Genomic DNA, 22,923 nt, shown 5'->3' on the forward strand with positions numbered 1-22,923 from the left:
TTATGACATGAATTAATGAGAATGAGATTTTGAAGTCACCTACTATTGTTGTCTTGGGGTTACTCTGTGACTTTATATCTAGTAGTATTTGTTTAATGAAACTGGACACACCTGTGTTTAGGACAAAATATGTTTAGTATCATGTTCTCTTGGTGGATTATTCCCTGTATAACAACAAAGTGACTTTGTCTTTTCTTAGTATTCTGTTTTTGAAGTTTGTTTTGTCAGATATTAGAACAGCAACACCTGCTTGTTTCCTAGGCCCATTTCCTTGGAATACCTTTTCCAGCCCTTTACCCTATGGTAGTCTGTTTTCTGTGATGAGGTGTGTTTCATGGAAACAAAAACAGATGTAGCCTGCTTTTTTATACCATCTACTACTAGCTTGCATCTTTAGAGTGGGCAATTAACACTATGGATATTCAGAGCTACTGAAAGATGGGTGTTGATTTTTCTTTATTTTGTTTGGGTTTGTAGCTATTTTTTTTTCCTTTGTTCCTCTAATGCTTAAGTATTACTTTAGTGTGGTTTGTTCTTTCCTCTGGCCTAGTGAATGGATTTGTTTTTCTCTTCAGTTTGAAGGTTCCTTAAAGTATTTTCTGTAGAGTCAGCTTCATGGTCAAATTTTTTAAGCCTATTTTTATAATGAAAAACTGGTATTTCTACTTCACTACGACAAATAGCTTTTTTGGGCATATATCATTCTAAACCAGTGGTTCTCAACCTATCCAGTGCTGTGACCCTTTAATACAATTCCTCATGTAGTGACCGCTCACCACAAAATTATTTTTGTTGCAACTTTATAACTGTAATTTTGCTATGTAGGGAGACTTCATATTTAAAAAGAAGTAAATAAAGTCTGGTTGTCTCTAGAAAAGTTAAACTTAGGAAGCAGGCAAGAAAGCTGAGAATCAAAGCTGAGTTAGAGGCTCTCTCCAGTGAACATCAAGTCAGCCTGCCAGATAAAGCTGTTCAAGAGAGAGCAGGAGAAATGGCTAAGGAAGTGCTACCCATCATATCCCAGACCTTCAGGACCAAAAGAGGACATGGTAGAGTGCAGGTCAGTGGACTACAAGGAAAGGAATCACAACCTCCCATTCCCCACACACCAGAATCCCACAACACAAAGGCTGAAGAAACCAATGGCTCCTGTTACACTCTGTTATCATAACAGCATGTACAACTTCCTAGGGCTAGAGCGTTACAAGAACCCTGTCTTTTGACTCCACACGGTTGTGCCAGCTCAATACTTCATTCCAGAAGTATTCTTTTGATTTCTTATTTTCTATTTAGTTTCTGCTCTAGCATTTATGTCTAGTAATGGCTTTGTTTCTGCACTGCTCAGTTAGATGTAAGGGCTGTTGTTTATGTTACTCAAACCCACTTTACTATAAGGCATTCTTGCTGCACTCTTCTCACATATTTCTCTATTAATTCCTGCAGTATTTTTGTTCTTTATTTCTCTCTTTCTCTTTTTTCCTCCTCCCTCCTTCCCTCCCTCTTTCCTTCCTTCTTTCCTTCTGTAATTTCTTCTCTAAAACTGGAATTGATAACAAATTTTTTTTTACCCACCTCAGTTTTCTGTTCTTTTTGAGGATCTAATAGTTAATCCTTATCTATACTTATTCTACACCCCTCCTGCTCTTATTAAATAATTCCTTATAATCCTTCATTGTTTATCTTCCAGTAGTTAACTGAAGTCAGAGAAACCAGTCACTGTTACCAATTTGCTAATGTAACAATTGAATAGTGGTAATAACTCACAGGTGTGGCCCCTCTCTCCCTTATATACCATCCAAAAACATAATGTAGAACTTACACCAGGCACCCTGAGCCCCTGAAGTGAGAAACTAACTTTTTGTTTGTTTTTTAAGACAGTTTCTCTGTGTAGCCCTGGCTGTCCTGGAACTCACTCTGTAGACCAGGCTGACCTTGAACTCAAGAGATCTGCCTGCCTCTGCCTCGTGAGTGCTGGGATTAAGGTGTGTGCCACCAGTGTTCCACCTAGACTGCTTTTTGTTTGTTGCTGTTCATGCTGTCTTGTTGATTTAGTCTGGGGCCTTACCTGTTATGCCGTGGCTCTTTCACTAAACTACATCTTCAGCTCCCACCTATTCTTTCTTTTCTTTGTATTGCTTGTTTGTGTGTTGTGAGCTAACTTCTTCAGAGAATACACAGATGCTTTTAAAGCTGAATAGAAAGTCTGCATTGCTGGCTGGCAATTGCATGGGGAACTTGACCAAATCATGTAGTCTTGAGATGGACCATTCTTTGCCTTTTATGTATGAAAAATACAGCCTGGTTGATACACTTTGGTTAGCAAGAACAGTTAGTGAGAAACATGTAACTGCAGAAGCCAGAAAGGAAGGTTAGTGTGTTCAAGAACTTCCCTGATCTTGAAACTGTGGACTGGGTCTTTGATGGATTATGTCTTTGTTCCCATTTTGGGACCTGAAGTGTTGGGGTCTCAAGTGCCTCTAACATTGCATCAGTTGTGCTGAGGTCTCAGGCTTGTTACTAGTACTTAGTTGTTCCTCCCCCTCTAGTATTTGAAGACCAGTTGTGTTAAGGCATTGGGGACTGTTGGCTGTTAATTTTAGATGTCTCTTCATTTTTTAAAAACGTGGATGTCCACACATAAAAACTTTCTTTTGAAGACTTTGACTGCATGTAAGCTTTTGTTGCTATGTTTCTTTTTACATTATTGTTTTTAGTTGTATAATTTTTAACTTTCCTTTGTGGCTACTTGTTGATTAAAAATGTGTTAATTTTTATATTTGTCAAATTTCTGTTAATCTTTAATTTCATTGCATTGTAGTTAAGAAGATGCTTAATATGACTTACATCTTTTTCAAATTTATTGAGTTGTTTGTTTTGGCTTAATATACTGACTTGGAGAATGTTCCTGTGCACTTGAGAAGAGTATATATATTTGGCTGTTTTTGATTGGTGACTTCTATGCATTTTTTTGAAGTCTAGTTGATTAATAGAGAGGTTGGATCTTTTTAGTTCATGCTTATGGTCTGCTTTTAGTTGAAAATGAAGCATTGAAGTTCTTAGCTATTATTATTGAGCCACTTCTTTTCGTTTGTTAATTTTTCTTCATATATTCTGGAATTTGTTACTAAGTACATATTTCATTACTAGGTGGTGGTGGTTTTTTCATTCTCTTTTCCCTCTTGCCTCCTTTTCCCCCTTCTTCCTTTTTGAGACAGGTCTTTTTATGTAGCCCTGGCTAGCCTGGAACTCACTGTATAGACCAGGCTGGCCTCAAACTCCATAAGAAAACCGCCTGCTTCTGCTTCCAAGTGTTGGGATTAAAGGTGCACATCGCTACACCTAGCAATTTTTTAAAAATTATATCTATTATTTTTTTAAAAGTTTATTCTCTTATGTATTACATCCTAATTTGCAATTTCCCTTTCCTCCCCTCCCTCCCCAGCCTCACCCCACCTCTCCTCTTCCCCAGATTCACCTGCCAATACACACCTCCCCTCAGACAAGAGCAAGCCTCCCAGGGACATTAACCAAATATGGCATGATAAGCTACAATAAAACCAGGCACATACCATCACATCAAGGCTGGATGAGGCAACCCAGTAGGATGAATAGGGTCCTACAAGCAGGCAAAAGAGTCAGAGACAGCCCTTGTTCCCACTGTTAGGAATCCCACAACAACACCAAGCTACTTAGCCATAACATATATGCAGAGGACCTAGGTCAGACTCCTACCTGCTACCTGAGTTCCCATGAGTCCTGGTCAGTTGATTCTTTGGGCCAAGAATAACCATAGCAGAGCCTCTTAGTAATGGGGACACGGAGACTGAACCAGCCATCTTCTGTAACCATGCAAGGCCTCAAGTGCAGGGATTGGAACATCAATCCAGCCCCCAAATCTTCAACCTATATTTTGTCCTGCCTGCAGAGTGTTCTGGGACTGGATCCTAGCATAATCGTCATCAGAGAGACTTCATCCAGCAGCTGATTGAAGCAGGTGCAGAGTCCCACAGCCAAACATTAGGTGGACCTTTGGGAGTCCTGCGGAGGAGTGGGAGGAAGGATCTGAGGAACCAGAGGGTCCAGGGACACCACAAGATCTATTCACTGTATGTGTGAGTGTTTGGCTTACATGTTTGTATGTACACCACCTGCGTTCTTTGTGCCTATGGAGTTAGAAGAGGGCATTGGATTCCCTGGAACTGGAGTCACAAATGCTTATTAGCCGGTACATGGGTGCTGAGATTTGAACCTAGGTCCTCTGCTAAAGCAACAAGTGCTCTTAACTTCTGAGTCATCTCTTCAGCCCTACTAGGTCTTCTTAATGTGTTTACTCTGTTCTCCATAACGGGAACAGAGTAAATTCGTTCCACTGTCTTTAATATATTTTATCTTAATGTCTATCTTAGGCTGTTTGGGCTTTTATAACAAAACAGCACAGTTTGGATGGTGTATACAAAACAGACATTAGTTTCTCAAAGTTCTTGTGACTGGAAACTTGAAGATATTGACAGAGTAGGCATCTGGAAAGAGTTTTTTTTTTTTTTTTTTTTTTATTCTTTTCACATTGTTCTCAAGTGGTTAATGGGTGGAGGGTATTTCTTGGGCCTCTTTTATAAAATAAAATAATGTTTTATTTAAAAAAATGTTTTTCTAGTTTTTTTTTTAGTGTCGTTTTAGCTTCTAAAACTTCCACCATTTCAACAAAACATTTTAGTTAAACATATCATTCATTGCTTCCCCAGAGTTTCCCCAATTCTTTCTCAGAGTGCATTTATTTCTCCCAGTAGCTCTTATACTTCAGTTAGTATCAGCCGAAACTCTGATATCCAGATTCTTATCTAAATATTATGGAAATCAGGTAGGAATAAGACTAAATTACAGTTTATCCTGAAACAATGCTTTCTAGCTTTGAGCCTGAGACAGCATATCTTTTATATGCTTCTCAAATGCACTTGTGGGACCGGCATGATATGGGTACTCCCATTCAAAGTGGGAGGAAATAAAGAAAGGTGAACGAGCTAATAGGTTCTAAATAAGTACAAAGTCCAATATAGCAAAATATTTATTGGCTTATTCCCGAGAACAATATTTTGCTCAATGCTCTAATGAGACCTCTGGGGTAGGTCCACTTTCTGGACCCACTAGCATGGTAGGCTTGTCCCATCAGACTTGGGCATTCCTCCTTTTGTGATGAGTATATACCTGAAATATATGCCCATGGCTCCCTAAGCTCAAATTATGTCAAATCTCTACCAGTCTCAGGTCTCTGTAGATGTGCTGAGCATCTGTCCTATTGAGGGTGCTTGAAGAGACTTTTTCATTCTGATCCTCTTATGGGAAGAACAGTCTTCGTGATTTCTAAATTGTCTCATCCACAAAGATTAAATGATGGAGTCATCTTTGTATTAGATAGCCATTTGAAGATAGCCTTGGTGCTCTGTGCTGAATGTTTTCTTTAAAATATATGTGCACAGTCAGAAATTATCCTAATCTTTTAAGTATTGTTTCCCTCTTAATGAATTAAACAGTTATATCTTTAAATCACTTCTCATTTTACCCTAATAAGTCAGGAGGAAACAGGTTTCTCCTTTAGTCCTTTCCTCAGCTAAATAACCAGTTTCATCACTCAGACTGTTTCTTAGGCTACAGGTACTTGACAGACCTGTTCTGTCAAGTTCTTTGCTTATTTATGACAGGATATATAGCCCTACATCATTCAATAACATTTTCTTCTGAGACCTCATCAGAAAAGCCTTTATTTATTCCTAGCAAAATTTTGTTCCTGATAGCGTAGGTATCTCTAAAGATATTGTGGCTTTTCTCAGTTTACAATCCCTTATTTTTATATGTGTAGGTATTTTGCCTAAAGGTATGTTTGTGTACTACCTCTATGCATAGTGCCTTAGGAGGCCAAAAGATGGATTTCAGGATATCTGGGACTAAAGTTAACAAATGTTTGTGAGCCATCTGAGTGCTGGTAATCAAACCCAAGTCCTTTGGTGCTCTTAACTGGGGCTGCTCTTACAGCCCCAGCTCTGATTCTTTTAAATCTTCACTGCATCAGCTACAGCAATTTGGTTTTGGCAGTATATACTTTGAAAGCCTGTATGTACCTCAAAATTCTTATACTCTATGTTTTTAAGAGTGTTATCTTAGTCCTGGAGCCAATTTACTTTATTCCGCTAAAATATCATGGACTGTCTTATAGGCAACAGTTTTGGAGAATAAGAACTCTTAAGAAAAAGGTGCAAGTGTATTAGGTGTCTAGTAGGGGCCTACTTTATGATTCATGGATGGCCACCTTTCTACTATGTCCTCATGTGGCAAAAAATGTATGCAATCTCTCATTGGCCTCCCATATAAGACTTTTAGTCTTATGAGGCTCTGTCATTGTCACCTATCACTTTCCGAATGCATGTTTCTTTTTATTTATTTACTAAACATTTAGTCAATTGATGAATTTTCAAGGAATGCAACATAATGCATGCTATCAGGAATAAGTGAAATGAACACTATCAGCAATATGACTTATTACAAAACCAACATTAATGTCTCAGTTTTTAGGTCAGATTTTTAATAAAATGAAAATACTCTAAATATAATTATTTAAACTCACCATAAAAGTATAAATATAGAAACCACTGAGATAAGTAGTAAGATGAAATTAAATTTCAGCTCAAAATAAAGTCACTTTAAACAAAATTATGCAAACAAAAACCTTAAAAAATGTTTTATGCTCCCAAACAGGAATTTGTGGTGCATTTATGGAGTAAACATGTTGGTAAACTCTATTATATCACTGCTGTTATTAAGATGGCAGGAAAGGTCTTCCAAGGCTTTTCAAAGGGGAAATCTTAAGTAGACTCACTAAGGGACACTTACGGTCAGATCTACCCACCTATCTGTACGTTTACTTACTGATTTTTTTTTTTCCACTTCAAATGCATGTTTCTTAATCCTGTGATCTTGTTGGATAGGATTTTAGCATAAAGGCTTGGGGTGGGGGGAGGCTTGAGGGGCATCCAAAGATTCAGACTACAGCAGCATCTCTGTTTCTTTTTATATCATAGCTCCCCTCTCCAATCTCAAGGGTTTTCACCATACTATTTTAGTTGCTGTAGTAATGGAAAATTCTGGAAATTAAGTTTTAAATTGTGTGTATCATCCTGAGTAGTATCATTGAATTTTATGTCATCCCACTTTGGTCTAGCATTCCTACACTGTATACACTACTTGTCTACACACTGTATACACTACTTAGTTCTTGGTAACCATCTGAGTTACTAAATGAACTGTCATGGTATCCTTGTGCCTGTATTCACTTAGCCCTTATTATATTCAGTAATGAGCCACCCAAAGCTCAAATGCTGCTGGCAACTCTAGTAAACCAAACAGAAGCCATTAAAATGCTTCCTTTTATTTAAATTGTAGGTAAGAAAAAAATTGCGCTGATTTTCCTAAGAACTACAGATCTATTTATGAAATTGTAAAGGACATCAGTGCTAGTTGCTCTCTGAATTTCAAACTGCAAGTGGCAGCCATAGTACATAATAGAAATTCCTGGCTAGGATGGAAAAGCATTAAATTTATTGGTAGAAATAATGAATTTTTAAAGCATGGGGTTCAGAAAGCATTGAGTATGCCCAAGGATTTTGCCACTCTGAAACAAGTGGCATCAAATGATAGTTATACAGATTCAGAAAGAGGTTTGGACTAAAATAATTTATACAACTTTACATGGTATGTTGCTGTAATTGTCCTGATTAGTTTAGTTACTGATTTCTTACTTTATCTGCTTTATAAACAAAACTTAGTTATAGAGCTTGTGTGTGTGTGTGTGTGTGTATGAAAAACTATGACATGAAGAAGTGAGTATTGTTTATGGTTTTAAGGATCTACTGAAAATGTTGAAGTGAATCCCTTGTAGAAAAAGGGATCTAAGATGCAGCCAGCCCATTTCTCTTTTGTCTACTGTTCACAATTTAAAAAAAAATAATGTTTTAAAAATTTAAATAACAGTACTTTAATACCTGTGCTTGGCTCAAAGACCAGTCCTTTTAACTAGCAGTACAGAAGGCTGAAACAGGTGAAACTCTTGAGTTCAAGGCTAGGCTGGTCTGGTCTGCAGAGCAAGTTCTAGGACAGCTAGGGCCACACAGAGAAACTGTGTCTCGGGGGAAAAAAACAAAACAAACAGACAAACAAACAAAAAACTAAATCCATTCTGCTTATATATGCCTTTTAATTGGAGAGTTTGAATGTTCTGTAAAATTAATTTTTTGTCACTGGTTTTCAGTGTGGTTATTTCAGTTTTGATGAAGTTCCTTCCTCCTGAACTTTCTAGTTACCGTTTGATTTTTTTTTTCTTTCAGTAATGCTGGGATACTAGGACCAACCCTACACACACACAGTCTTTCCTTCCCTGCTTTCCTCTCTCTAGACAAGTACTCTTTCTACCGCTGAACTTCATCCTCACCTTTTCTCATATCTTCTGTGCATTTTTATTTGCTTTCTTAGTGTTTTCCTTGAACATTATAACTAACTTAAGGGCTGGAGAGATGGCTCAGAGGTCAAGAGCACTGGTTGCTCTTCCAGAGGTCCTGAGTTCAATGCCTGGCAACCACATGATGGCTCACAACCATCTACAATGGGATTTGGTACTCTCTTCTGGCTTGCACGCATACATTCAGGCAAAATACTGTATACATAATAAATAAATCTTAAGCATAACTAACTTAATTTGTAACTATATTTTGAATTAATAAGTGTGTAAAATGCTTTCTTCCTATGTAGTTCTTTCAACTCCCCACAAAAGAAACCCTTGATATACATTTTCTCTATCATGAAGATGTGTAATTACTGTTTTATTTACTTGCCTTTGAAATTACAGGGAACAAAAGATGGATACAAATGCAGACTCCCTACTTTGTTAAATACTTTAAATTTAGTGTTTCTAGTATATTTTTAGATTCTGTCTTAAGTAACTTACAAATACTTAAGCTATGGAATTTAAGAACATATTTAATTATCTTGAAAATAATATGGAGTTGAGTATATTAATAGTTTTGAAATACCATAGAGTCATACTAAAATTAAATGAAACTTCTGAAGTATGAAGCTCCTATTAGCCATGCTGGAACTAGAAAGTGAACCTTCTTCCAATAGTGTGAAAGTTTAATTTTTATCTCTGCTTTTAATCACATAGATCCCCATTTATTTTCATTAAAACAAAGGAAATAATTCATCTTGTAGTTTCGTTTTAGTTAACTCCATGATTCCCCAAGAAGTATGAAAACTTCTTTTTATCTTATACTTACCTGTTGTGTTGTAATTTATACTTCTGGTATTTTTAAGAAAAGTTAACTGTGTGCATGTGTCATGTGTGCCCATGCACACACACACACACACACAGGAGGGGAAGCGGGGCCAATGTATGAATGCATGTACACTTTACTTTATAAATGGTATTCATGAGCATTTCCTGACCTTATATCATTGTGGTCCTCTAAGGGATTGAGACCCACAGATTGTTAACTCCTGGCATCATTGACTCAGCCTTAGTCAACTTAAGATTTGCATTTAAATGGCTTCTTTCTAAGAATAATTACTGAGGACAGATATACCATATATAATAGAACAAATGACTTGACTGCACTTGAATTTCTAAAGACCTACATTCATATCTCCTAGCTATTGAGTATCTGATATTGTGGTCACTTAATACATAGGAATCTCATTCATGGCTCTAAATGAAAACATACAAATACAGTTATATCAAATTAGTTTGGGAATGTTCCAGCTGGTAAACATGTAGTTCTTTTCTCTTGAGCTTAGTAATGACACTGTTTTTATTGAGCTTTTTTTTCCTAGTTTGTTTTTAGGTTTGTTGTGATCACAGCATTATATAAAATATATAGTAATAAGTTGCATAAAAAGCAACTCTTGAGTTTCCACAAAAGCCCTTTTTGTTTCTAGTTTTGGTCTGTAGATATGGGAAACTAGGTTGACCTGGGCCAGAAAGCCATCTCTCTCCATCAGGTATTAGTTGCCCTTTTTGTTCTAATTAATATTGCAAGTCTTTATGCTAAACATACAAAATGGAATTTTTATTGTAAAATCGTTTCGTAAAAATTCCTCAGCCACTCAAAACAAATGTAAGGATATAGGTAGTAGAGTGAATATACTTGTATTCATTTAATGTATTCATTTATCTGTTGAATGCTTACTTTATTGAGGACTGTAGTTCAGTGAGGCAGGTTGATCCTAAGATGTAAATAAACTTCATTTTTTTTTCTTAATTTTGTGGATTAAGTGCCAAATTATTAAACTTAAAGTATAATATATTGTGCTGGCACATTTTAGGTCAACTTGACATACCTGTTTGGAAAAAGGGAACGTAATTGAGAAGTGCTCCCAGCAGATTGACCAGTGGGCAAGCAGCTAGGGCTTTTTCTTGATTGATGTTGATTAGAGTTCAGCTTACTATGGGGAGTGCCATCCCCTAGGCAGTTGGTTCTGATTGTATAAGAGAGCGAGCTGTGTAAGCCATGAAGAGCAAGTCTGTTCCTCAGTGGCTTTTGCTTTAGTTTCTGCCTCCAGGTTCCTTCCTTGAGTTTCTGCCCTGACTTCCTTCAGTGATGTAATGTGATTTGAAGTGTAAGTGAAATGAATCCCTTTCTTCCCAAGCTGCTTTTGGTTGTATTGTTTAAGATAGCAATAGAAACCCTAAGATATTTATTGTATATAGTACAAATTCAGCACTGATGAGGATGTTTCAAACTTCGCCTTGTAAGGTAAGAGTATGTTGTATTTAACTAGATTGAAGATTGAAGAAAGGATTTTATAGTTGAAGGACATGTCATTTTTCAGAAGGTATGGCAGTACTGATATGTATGTGATGATTTGTGAATCGTAGTCAGAGCATAGTTTGTGTAGACTGAAAGTGATGGAAGGAGGGGTCATGTCTAAAAGATAACAATAGGAGCAGGCTCAAGACCTTGGATGTAATTTCAAGTTTTCATATTGCCAGTGGAAAGTCCAGAAAGAATGAAGTTTAATCACAGTGTGGTTGGATTCTAGTAGAGAAATAATAAGATGGTGAGCTAAGTGTGGTGGCACAGACCCTTAAGTTTAGCATTCAAGAAGCAGAGGCAGGCCAATCAGGGAGGACTATACAGTGAGGTCCTGTTTAAACCCCCCCCCCCAAAAAAAGATGTTGAAATGGGTAGACTGAAATGTTTTGCTATTTTGATTGCAGTTTTCTTTACCTGTACTAGATAATAATAGTACTTGTTTCAAAAATACCTCTGCAGAGTCTGTTCTGATGGATAATGAAGTACTTTCAGGCAGATATATATTAGACCAGTGGTTTGAGACCCCCATGGATCACATATCAGATCTCCTGCATATCAGATATTTACATTACGGTTCATAACAGTAGCAAAGTTACAGTTATGTAGCATGGAAACAATTTTATTGTTGGGGATCACCACATCATGAGGAACTGTATTGAAGGGTCTCAGCATTAGGAAGTTGAGAACCACTGCATTAGACTAAATGAGGATGGACTTTAGTTAATGATTACTACTGTTACCATGGATGACACTGCTGCTGTTGAGGAAAAGAATAGTAGCAGTCAAAAATCAGGGACGGGAAAGACAAAATGCACTTGAACTTTTATTCTTGTTTGACGTGTGTATGTATGAGTACCGGCTCACACAGGCAACAGCATACATGCGGAGGTCAGAGAACAACTTTATTTTCTTCCACTATGGGTTTGTGGTGTTGCATGCAGGCCATCAAGCTTGACTCAAGTGCTTTTACCTTAATGAACCAGCTTGAGAAAGTGGATTTGAATGGACTTTAGGAATAGAATTCTTACTGACTTGAGGACTTGGTGACTTAAAAAATGCAGTCATACACATGTCAAGTTTATGTGTATGGTTGCTTTGTTGTGCCTACATACATGCCTAGGCACTGCTTTCTTGCCTGGTGCCTGAGGAGGCTAAGAGTGTTGGGATCCCTTGACCATGGAGTTGCAGAGGTTTGGTATGTGGGTGCTGGGAGTCAGAACTAGTTCCTCTGGAAGAATAGACAGTGCATTTATCCCCTGAACTATCCCTCCAGCACTATTTTTTAATTTTTAAATTAGCATACAAAGTAATAGGCTTCATTGTAGCATTTTTATAAAGTGTTGTTGTTGTTGATCCTGTCCCATTGTTCTTCCCTATCTACCTGTTTACACCTTTCCCACCCCAGTCATCCTCCCCTTTCTGATTTCATGTTATATGTTCTCTTGACTTCTTTCCTTCCTTCCTATCTCTTTTGTTCTTCTTGATCCCCTCTCTAGATTCACAATCTGTACTAACATGCGCGCGCGCGCACATACACACACACACACACACACACACACACACACGAGCACAGGAGCACATGTCCATGTATGAAACAAAACGTCTATTGTTTGCCTTTCTAAACTTGGGCTACCTCGCTTAATTTGCAGATTAATCCTTCAAGTTTCACAATTTCATTTTTCTTTGCTACATTTTTATTTATATATTACTAATTTGTATATTAGTGGATGACTATCTAGACTGATTCCATTTTCTTTTTATTGTGAATAGAACCAGAGTAAACTTGGACATGCAGGCATCTCTGATAGGATGTAGGCTTCTTTGGGTGTATGTCTGGTTGTGAGATAGTGTTATCTGTGATATTTACAGTAGTTCTGTTTTGTTGTTTGAGAAACCTGTACTGATTTTCATAGATGTTATGCTTATTCTCCCACCAGCAGTGAATTTTTTTTTTTTTTTTGGTTTGTTTTGGTTTTTTTTTTTTCTTTTGGTTTTTGGGACAGGGTTTCTCTGTATAGACTTGGCTGTCCTGGAACTCAGTATGTAAACCAGGCTAACCTCAAACTTGTAGAGATCACCTGCCTCTGCCTCCCTAGTGTTGAAATTAAAGGCCTGCACCACCACTGCCCAGCTGAATGTAGGTTTTTTCCTTGTTGTTGATTTGGTTTGGGTTTTTTGTTTGTTTTGTCATAATTCTTAGGGTTTTTGTTTAGTTTCTTCTGTTTTATTTGTTTATTTATTTACTATAGCTATTCTCACTAGAGTGAGATGGAATTTCAGTGTTTTTTGTAGTGAAATAATAATTAATTCTAAAAGGCTCTACTATGACTCAACTACTTTCCCAATAATTAAGTCAGAGACATACTAATTTATTTAAACTAATTTCACATGTTAGTCTGCCTACTTCCCAACTGCACTCCTGTTACTTGCCAATATGTCCTCCGTCTAGGCTGGATCTGCTCCCGCAGGCCACATTCTACTTTTCCATCTTTTCCTTCTTTCTCCTCTCAACTCTTGCCTTGTTGGAACCAAGTTCCACAAACCCAGGAACCAAAATTCTGCCTACTTCTTTTCTGTCCAGTTATAGGCTGTCCAGCCTCTTTTATTTAATCAATCAGAAAATATTGGGATGCAAAGTTTACAGAACATTGACCTACGTATGTGAGAAAGTACTCGCCTGGACTTTAACCAGCACTCGGGGCCCAGAATTTAACATTTGTATTCCCAGCACCAGACCAACCCTCAATAGTTTTAATTTACAGAGAATGAACAGTTCATTCTCCTATTTAGTGATTGGCAGTTTGGTTTGGTTTGCAGTTCATTCTGTATTCTAGATATTAAGCCCCTGTCTTAAATGTAGCTTCTAGAGTTTATTTTGTTGGTAGTTTCCTGTGTTAATGCAAAACCTTTTTAGTTTTATATAATTCCACTAGTCAAATCTTGAGGTTATTTTCTTGTGTTATAGTACTGGATTCCCATGCAGAAAAAGTTCTTGCATATGTTTATATTTTGAAGTATTTTTCCTAAAAGTTTCAGAATTTGAGGCTTTAAATTAAAGTACTCATCTATTTTGAATTGATTTTTGTATGGGGTAGTAGATAAAAATGTTATTTCATTTTGCTATTTAATATTTTTAAATTAAGTATATATTTTAATTAAGTATATATATTTTAAGTATATATATTTTTAATTAAGTATATATTTTGACACTTTTGTGAAAAAGTAGGTGGCCACAGCTGTGTTGCTTTATTTCTGGGTCTTCTGTTCCAGGTCTCAGTGTCTGTTTTTGTGCCAGCACAATGCTATTTGTCAGTTGACGTTAGGTATTGTGATACCTCCAGTAGTGTTTGTTCTTCCTGATTAAGATTGCATTGGTTATATGTGGTCTCTCTCGCTTCCTTGGGAATTTTTGGACCTTTTCATTCTAATTATGAAGAATGTTATTAGATTTTTGATGGGGATTGCATTGAATATGTAGATTACTTTTGATACTATAGCAGCATATATAGTAAGATTTTATCTTATATATATGTTGTTTTGTCTGCATGTGTCTTAAGTGCACCACATGTGTGCCTGGTGCATCAGATCCTGTGAAATTGGAGTTAAACAGTTGTAAGCCTCAGAGTGGGTGCCAGGAACTGAATCTGGAGTCTACAAGAGCAACAAGTACTTCTAACCACTGAACCATCTCTCCAGTCCTGTATACAGAGACACTCCATGAAGGATGATTTGTACAGTCTCACATTTAATGAGAACCAACTGCATTTATATTGTTCATAGGTGTTGCATCTCCTGGCCCTTTTCATTTAGTAAAATATTTTCAAGATTGATACTTATTTAAAAGCAAACAAATGATCATTGCTGACCTTAATTGGCTGTGTATTTGATATATTCTTGCCATATTATTTTTCATAATTTACTTTTTATCCTTTGGTTGGAAATAAAAAAATAATAGAGATTGTGATTCAGATCGAAGGGAAGCATTTGTGGGAAATGTTAGGTTGTCTTGTTTTCTAGAATTATGTGAGGAAATCAGAGCCTAGAAATGAAGCTTATGAACCTGTAGTTTAAGAGCATTGTAGGAAATGGAAAAGCTTCCTAATACCTCTGGAACATTAACTTTAATTGGGAAGAAAGGTAAAAACACAGGAAAAGAAAAGTCAATCCAGAGGATTTAGATAGCCTGCAACAATTTTTGTTTTACAAAATACGTGTGCAGTGTTTTACATATGGCTTGCACATATGAAAACAGGATTTTGGCAATTGGCTTTTCTGTTTAAAAGGGGAAAGAATTGGAGTAATCTGAGGGTGAGAACAGTAGAAACCAAAGCTCCAGGAGAGCACCTGACATTGTGTTTGCTCACTGTTGTAATTCAGGTTCTGCTGCGGTCTACTGTAGGTTCTCAGTTAATACATTTTGGTTAAGAAAATAACCATTTATTTTGAAGAATACTTTAAAGGAGAAAGATACTTTTATTTGGGCAAAAGTGAAATACAAAGATGAGAAAATATTAGTAAAGAGAAAAAATTATTGATCACGGTTTAAAATTAGAAACAAAACAATCTGACCAGAACTGTGCTGTGAAATGCCCTAGAAAAAGGAGATTGTTTCAGATTATAAAATGATTTTATTGCTGGAAGTGGGTTACAGGGAGGGCTTCTTTGTTCTTTCTTATGGCAGTGTGAGCTTTAAAGAGGCAATTCATTATTACTGGCTTGATGTTTTAAATCGACTCTGAAGACACTGCAGGTTGTAGTGATTAGACTTGGAGACTGGTTTCGAGACCAGTTGTGATGTTGGTTAGGACTTCTTGGAAAGTAGTCAAGTCCACTGAGGCAGGTTTTAAATGGATAGTAGTTTACATAAAGGAACTTTTAAAATCATAGTAATTGAATACGATTGCATGGCTTGTCTATTCAGTATTTTTTCAGTAGCATAAATAAAATTTATTGATAATGCAATAAGGATAACTTCAGTCAACTTTTTTAAGCCCATAGAGTAAGACCTGAATTACAGTTTATATTTTGCTTCAAGTAATACAAACCCCATCCAGGTCAGCTGTAGAATTTTAATCCTGAGTGATTCCATGTTTCTTATAAGAATAAACTCTGCTCAGTGACCAAATCCTTAATTTTTGCTGTCCAACCATTTTTCTTTTTTTTCTTTTTCTTTTTATTAATTATACTTTATTCATTTTGTATCCCCCCATAAGTCCTCCCTTCTCCCCTCCCGATCCCACCCTCCCTCCCCTTTCTGCATGCATGCCACTCCCCAAGTCTACTGATAGGGGAGGTTTTCCTCTCCTTTCTGATCTTAGTCTATCAGTTCACATCAAAGGTGGCTGCATTGTCCTCTACTGTGGCCTGGTAAGGCTGCTCCCCCCTCAGGGGGAGGTGATCAAAGAGCAGGCCAATCAGATTATGTCAGAGGCAGTCCCTCTTCCCATTACTCTATAACCCACTTGGACACTGAACTGCCATGGGCTACATCTGTGCAGGGGTTCTAGGTTATCTCCATGAATAGTCCTTGGTTGGAGTATGAGTCTCTGGGAAGTTCCCTATGTTCAAATTTTCTTGTTCTGTTGCTCTCCTTGTGGAGACCCTGTCCTCTCCAGCTCTTACTATTTCCCAGTTCTTACATAAAATTCCATTCACTCTGCCCAACAGTTGCCCATCAGGCTCAGCATCTGCTTTGATAGTCTGTAGGGCAGAGGTTTTCAGAGGCCCTCTGTGGTAGGTTCCTAGTTTGTTTCCTGTTTTCTTCTTCTGGCTTTCAGAAGCCCTCTGTAGAAGGTTCCTAGGTTGTTTCCTGTTTTCTTCTTCTTCTGATGTCCATCCTCTTTGCCTTTCAGGATGGGGATTGACCGTTTTAGTTAGGGTCCTCTCTCTTGCTTAGTTTCTTTAGATGCACAGATTTTAGTGGGTTTGTCCTATGTTGTATGTCTATATGAGTGAGTATATACCGTGTGTGTCTTTTTGCTTCTGGGACAACTCACTCAGGATGATCCTTTCCAGGTCCCACCATTTACCTGCAAATTTCATGATTTCCTTATTTTTCATTGCTGAGTAATATTCCATTGTATATATGTACCACAATTTCTGCATCCATTCTTCAGTTGAGGGGCATCTGGGTTGTTTCCAGCTTCTGGCTAGAAAAAAAAAAGTGGGGAATACCCTAGAACTCATTGGTACAGGAGAAAACTTCCTGAACAGAACACCAGCAGCACAGGCTCTAAGAGCAACAATCAATAAATGGGACCTCATGAAACTGAAAAGCTTCTGCAAAGCAAAGGACACCGTCATCAAAACAAAGCGACTGCCTACAGATTGGGAAAGAATCTTCACCAACCCTTTATCTGATAGAGGACTCACATCCAGTATATATAAAGAACTAAAGAAGCTGAAAAGCAGCAAACCAAGTAATCCACTTAAAAAATGGGGAACAGAGCAAAACAGAGAATTCTCTGTAGAGGAATATCGAATGGCAGAGAAGCACTTAAAGAAATGCTCAACCTCATTAGCCATTAGGGAAATTCAAATCAAAACAACCCTGAGATTTCACCTTACACCCATCAGAATGGCCAAGATCAAAAACTCAAGTGACAACACATGCTGGATAGGTTGTGGAGAAAGGGGAACCCTCCTCCACCGCTGGTGGGAATGTAAACTTGTACAACCACTCTGGAAATCAATCTGGCGCTTTCTCAGACAACTAGGAATAGTGCTTCCCCAAGATCCAGCCATACCACTCCTGGGCATATATCCAAAAGAGGCTCAAGTACACAAAAAAGGACATTTGCTCAACCATGTTTGTAGCAGCTTTATTTGTAATAGCCAACCATTTTTCTTGAGTTTTCTCTCTAACCGCATACATTTCAGGCTGTTCAGTGGATATGTAGTAAACTTCCAAAATGAAGGGAAATGTCTTGCTCATTATTTGTCTGAAATCTTGGCTTGAGTTCATCTTTTCAAACAAAAATAAGCCCTCAAACACCTACAAATTCAACTGCTAAAACTCCTTTTAAAGATCTTCCTTGCTAGTGGTCCGTAGTTGGAGCCTTCTGAAACTTACTGGGATGACACAAGCACACAGTTGGAGTTAACAGGCTTTTTTATAAAAAAGGAGTACTGGTAATGTTTTAATAAAGGAAAACTCGCCTGGTTTATTTTTCACCAGTCTGTTCTGGCATGTTTCTAGTAATGTCAGAATCACCTGGGTCAATGATAGCCAGTATTCATACTCTATATATTATTTTCCTCATGCTGTGCCCAATTCAATATTATTGCCACTGTAGTGATGGACACCAGTTTTGGCAAACATGGCGTAATATCATATTTCAGATTTCCTCAATACTGGGCAGCTGTTGGAGAGGATAACCAATTTCACGAAGCCCTGCCTGATCATTCTCAGTGCCTGTGTGTATTCCACAAGTTAGAGCCTAGAGTTGATCAACTCCAGAGACTTTTTTCATCTTCTTTGCAACTACAGTCTTCCTGCCTTAGGTATGGGATGGCTCCCAAACAAGATCATCTTGGCTGGGGAGCCCAGTATCTATTCTTTGTGGAATTTCGTTACCATTCTCATGGCTTTTCTGTGAAACCATGGTATGAAGTGTTGAGTGTCTTTGTTCTTACTTGCTTTTTGTTAATGTCAAGGATAGCATGTAAGATAATTCTGTGTTGCTATGCAACTGGTAAATTCAGTATTTATTATTAGTAAAACTGAATAGTGTTAGCATCAGTGAACAGAGAACAGCAAAATGTGGGTTTATGGTATGCAGTACATATGTGTAAAGTTCAATGTGTTGTGGCAGGTGTGAACAGAAGAGAAATAACTTGTATATGGTTATTATTAAGAACAAAATTAGTTGCGGCCAGATATTTTGTGACTAGCTTTGTTGTTGTTATGTTGTTGACTGCTGACTTATTTTTGTCTGTTTCCACTGTCCTCCCCTAATACTGGAACTTCACTTAATAGCTCAGTTTGGGAGTGGAATTTGCTCTGTAGTATAGCTTTGAACTTGTGGCATTACTTCTCATTAGCCTCTTGAGTGCTGGCTATAGGCATGCATCATGTTCAGCGAGTGCTTCCCGCCCCCCGACCCCGCTCTTTTTGTTTGTTGGCTTTTTTGGGGGGAGGGGGTTTAAAGGAGTGTACCACCACTGCCTAGCCCCCCCACTCCCCGCTTTTTGATCTGATTTTTGTTTGTTTTTTGGCTAATGGTTACTGATATTCTTCCTCAGTTGAACTATTTCAGATTTTATTCTTTGTAAGTTTTCAATTATCATCTCACAAAGCTGTTGACTTCCTTCCCTTTCTACTTTCCTAGTATTTCTTAGCTGTATTTACATTTTTTCTTTCTGAAAATTGAGGCTTAGAGCACTGCCATGGCATGCTGGTCACAGTTATAACCATATTCGGACTGAGACAGGTGGGTCAGAGAGCATTCTCATCCTGACCTATAAACAGAAACCCTATCTCAAAAATAAAGCTTTGCTTACTATGGAAATTTGGAATTTGTGATTAGTTTGTATAAACCCAGGTGAAAATATTAGATTTATTTTTTACGAAAGAATTTTCATTAGCTGGGTTTTTAGGTTAATACTTTTTAAGATACTGAAATGCTTTCACTCATAAAAATAAGAATTCCTTTCTGTAAAGTAAGAGGACTTAACAGTTAGAGACTGGTTTTTGAGATTTACTTAAAGGAGCAGAGGTTAGATGTTAATGAGAATATATAGTTTCCAGGGTCAAAGATAGATAATATCTAGCCATTAATCCTCATTATTATACCTCTCTACCTTCATAGCCCCTAACTCAAGTCCTTTGTTCTTTTCTAATGTTAGACACAAATTAATTACATTAGGTAAATAACAAGCAGCTCTTTGATTAGTGAGTAACTTAATTTTGCTAATACTTTTGGAATATTTTGATATCAAGAAATAAATTTGAAAAATAAGTGCTTTCTAATAATGAAACAAAAAGCTACAGTTTAAAATAATATAAAAATCAACCCTATGAACACTATAAATTTCAGTATTTGCTGTACTTAATAGGAAGTAGGGTAAAGACATTTGAATTGCAGTGTTATTTTTATTGTCAGTTGGACAAAAATAGTGCTTTTTTTTTTCTTTTAATTTTAATTGTACTTGTACTTTGCCTGCCTGTGTATCTGTGTATTATGTGCATGCAGTGCTTTTGGAGGCCAAAAAGGACATTGGTTCCCCTGGGTCTTGTGTTACTAAGTGACAGTTAAGAGCCCACGTACAGATGCTGGGAATCAACCCTGGTCCTCTGGAAGAGAAGCTGAGCCATCTCTCCAGCCCTTAAAGGCCATCTTTTCTGTCCTCTTTTGCTTTCTAAATTCTTTGATATTTCTATATATTTGAAAAGTAATAATGTGTACCGAATGTGCGTGACATTAATTCTTTCTAAAGGTCACAGTTAAAGAGCATTTGAAGTCTCAGATCCTTTGCAATAAGTATTTGAACTTTATAGTGAGCTCCTTGACAATTTCTTTCTTTCTTTCTTTCTTTTTTTTTTTTAAAGCCACTGCAGATTCCACTATTTTAGGTTTTTCTCTTTCTTTCTTAACAACCCACAACAGCAAGCAAGACATTTAAACTGTCTTTCATTAAGTACATGGCAATGTTAGATGTAGTCAGAAAACTTGGTTTTCTTTTTCTTTCACGTTGGTAAAGGATACAATAATTTTAAACAGTTTTGTACAGCTGTGTGATTTTTTTTTTTGTCTCATTCTTTTCTCTTTATGTACTTAGTGAGTTTTACCTTTAAAAAGGAACCATCAAGTAGTTAATATTGTGTTGTAAAGTAATACAGGCCTTTTCCTTCTAGACTATTGTGAGGGGTGAGGAAATTGTTTTGAGTATTGTCTTTAGAAAACTATTGACCTGAGAGAAATTTGTGCATCAGCTGTTAGGCATAAAAAAGGGGGACTATTTAGATTATTCTAGGAAGTTTATGGAAGTTGTGAAGCATAATACTTCATTGGGAAGGCACTTTTTAGGATGCTAATTTCTGTAATGTTTTGTTGAACAACTAGAGACCACAAATTTCCATATTTTTCTTTGGTTGTTTCAAGTTTCTATTTGTTTTTGCTTTGTTATTGAATGTACTTTGAATTTTTGTTGGATTAATCATTAACACAAATGCAGGCACCCCTTTTTAGATCTGAGAACCAGAAGAAAGCAATATTTTTCAGTGAATATTGTGATGATGGATTTTATTTACTCTTTTTTTTTTTTTTTTTTTTTTTTTTAATCCTTTCAGGATTTCAAAATATTCTTGAAGGGCTGTTTGGACCTGCGTTATTAAAAGATCTCAGTTTATATAAAGGTATTCAAAATATTTCTGGTATTCACAATCTTTGTGGTTAACACCTTGGGAATTTACGTCTCTTTACTCAGTGTAGTGAGGGTTAAATTGCATTCATATCAGCATGTTTGTGTTTAGTTTATACTGTTAGTTTATGTATAGGTAGCATAATTAACTAATGAACAGCTAGAAATTGAGTGAAGAATTTTCTTTTTAGAATTTTAAAATAGAAGTGGCTGGTAGGACATAGTAGAAAGAATTTCAAGGGATGGCTGTAGTGGTAGAGCACACATTTTCGTGTTTGTGAAATTCTGAGTTTGCTTAAAACACAAGACTTTAGAGATAAATCTGAAACATCTAGTTTTAATGAGGATTTTATTAAACTACATATTTTGAAGTTAACTCTGACTTGTTTTCTGAAAAATTCTGTTTTATGAGTATTAAAACTTGTTTTTCTTTTGCAGAGTGTGAACCTGAAAGCATTTCTGATTGGGCTTTTGATGAAAATTGTCTGTTCTGTTGCTTGAGAAGAGATAAAGTAAAGGTAACCAAGAAGCTTGGGAAATGTGTCTAGTATGGTATTTTAGTTTCTTTTAAAAAAAAAAAATTGAGTCATTTTAGTCATTTTATTGGTGGAGTTGCAGGAAAAGGAAAATTTGATTTCCTTCTTTTAAAAGATTTGATAGTAGTTGATAGTAGTTGGCGTTTCAGTTTATATTGTTTCTGGTGTTGATTAGCCTATTAAGAAATCTTATATTCCAATACACATTCTCTTATGTATATATAGACAGAAGAATTTACTTGGTTTCAAATTGTTACATTTATCTTAAATATAAAGTGTATGGTAATTCAAGAAATAGAAGGCATTTGTGGTACAAAAAGATAACTTGTATAGACTTAAGACTTAGAAGTTTATATTTTTAAATGTTTCTTTATAATACCTGGCTACGAGTGCCAGGTATTTATCATCAATTGGAAATTAACTTAAACTTTGGGTTTCTGTTTTATTGCCTTAAAAGAGAGAGAGAGAAAGGGAAAGAAAGAATTTTGCTCTGGAAAAATTTTCAGTTACTGAAAACTCAGTACTGGTTTTACAGCCTTACCTTGTTTTCCTGGCATCCTGTTTGCCACAGTTTTCTGTTGCAAAGCCTAGGAAACATTCTTATTTCTTCTTTCTACTTTATACTGTAGTTTATTGGCAGACTTCTATTAATTACTCCAATTGATTTTTTTTTAATCTCCATGGTCATCACTGTAGTCCATAGCCCTAGTATTATTTCTGAACTGCTGAAATAACATGATTTATATTGAACAAACGCTTTTTCTTTTTCTAATTTTTATAACTTGAAAATCTCTTGCTTTTTTCTTATCCTTCCACTGTCCTATGAATGGTGCATACATGCTCCTGTTGCTGTTTCACCTCTTCATATTATTGTAGTAAATGTACCTTAGACCAGTTACTTATCAGTTGATATTATGGTTTGTTTTGCTTCCCCTTTTCTGAAAGTCTTGGTTATTTGTTCCTGCCTTTATTCCAGTTGCTGAAGATGACCATGTATCTTCTCTGTCTATTACTGTTTTACTGCTTATAGTGGAAAAGTAGCTTTTAACATCTGAGTGCCATGTTGTGGTTTAAGAACTTCTTACATATATTAGTGACATCTTTTTCTTGTTTTCACCATGAAAAAAAATTGTTGCTGCTACTCTCCATAGTAGTATATTTTGTTAAATTAA

The 22,923-nt window shown here is 36.6% G+C and overlaps 1 protein-coding gene and 1 pseudogene across 14 annotated transcripts in view; one reads left to right on the top strand and one right to left on the bottom strand.

Annotated features, from left to right (window-relative positions):
• Lcor (ligand dependent nuclear receptor corepressor) overlaps nucleotides 1-22,923 on the top strand; it is a 115,800-nt gene that overhangs the window by 27,849 nt on the left and 65,028 nt on the right. For 6 of the 14 annotated variants that reach the window (XM_060389421.1, XM_060389501.1, XM_060389482.1 and 3 more), the window contains exon 3: nucleotides 21,654-21,733. Coding sequence is in view for 3 of the 14 variants with exons in the window: in XM_060389413.1 (XP_060245396.1) it covers nucleotides 21,654-21,733 (80 nt within the window). In the remaining 11 variants the exon portion in view is untranslated. Of the gene's footprint in view, nucleotides 1-3,925; nucleotides 4,107-21,144; nucleotides 21,211-21,653; nucleotides 21,734-22,923 lie in introns of all 14 variants that reach the window. The other 8 variants (XM_060389416.1, XM_060389492.1, XM_060389436.1 and 5 more) reach the window with 2 other exon arrangements.
• LOC132655468 (large ribosomal subunit protein eL30-like) lies at nucleotides 18,017-18,438 on the bottom strand (annotated as a pseudogene).

The sequence above is a fragment of the Meriones unguiculatus genome, chromosome 1, assembly GCF_030254825.1.
Source record: "Meriones unguiculatus strain TT.TT164.6M chromosome 1, Bangor_MerUng_6.1, whole genome shotgun sequence".
In the NCBI taxonomy this organism is placed as follows: domain Eukaryota; kingdom Metazoa; phylum Chordata; class Mammalia; order Rodentia; family Muridae; genus Meriones; species Meriones unguiculatus.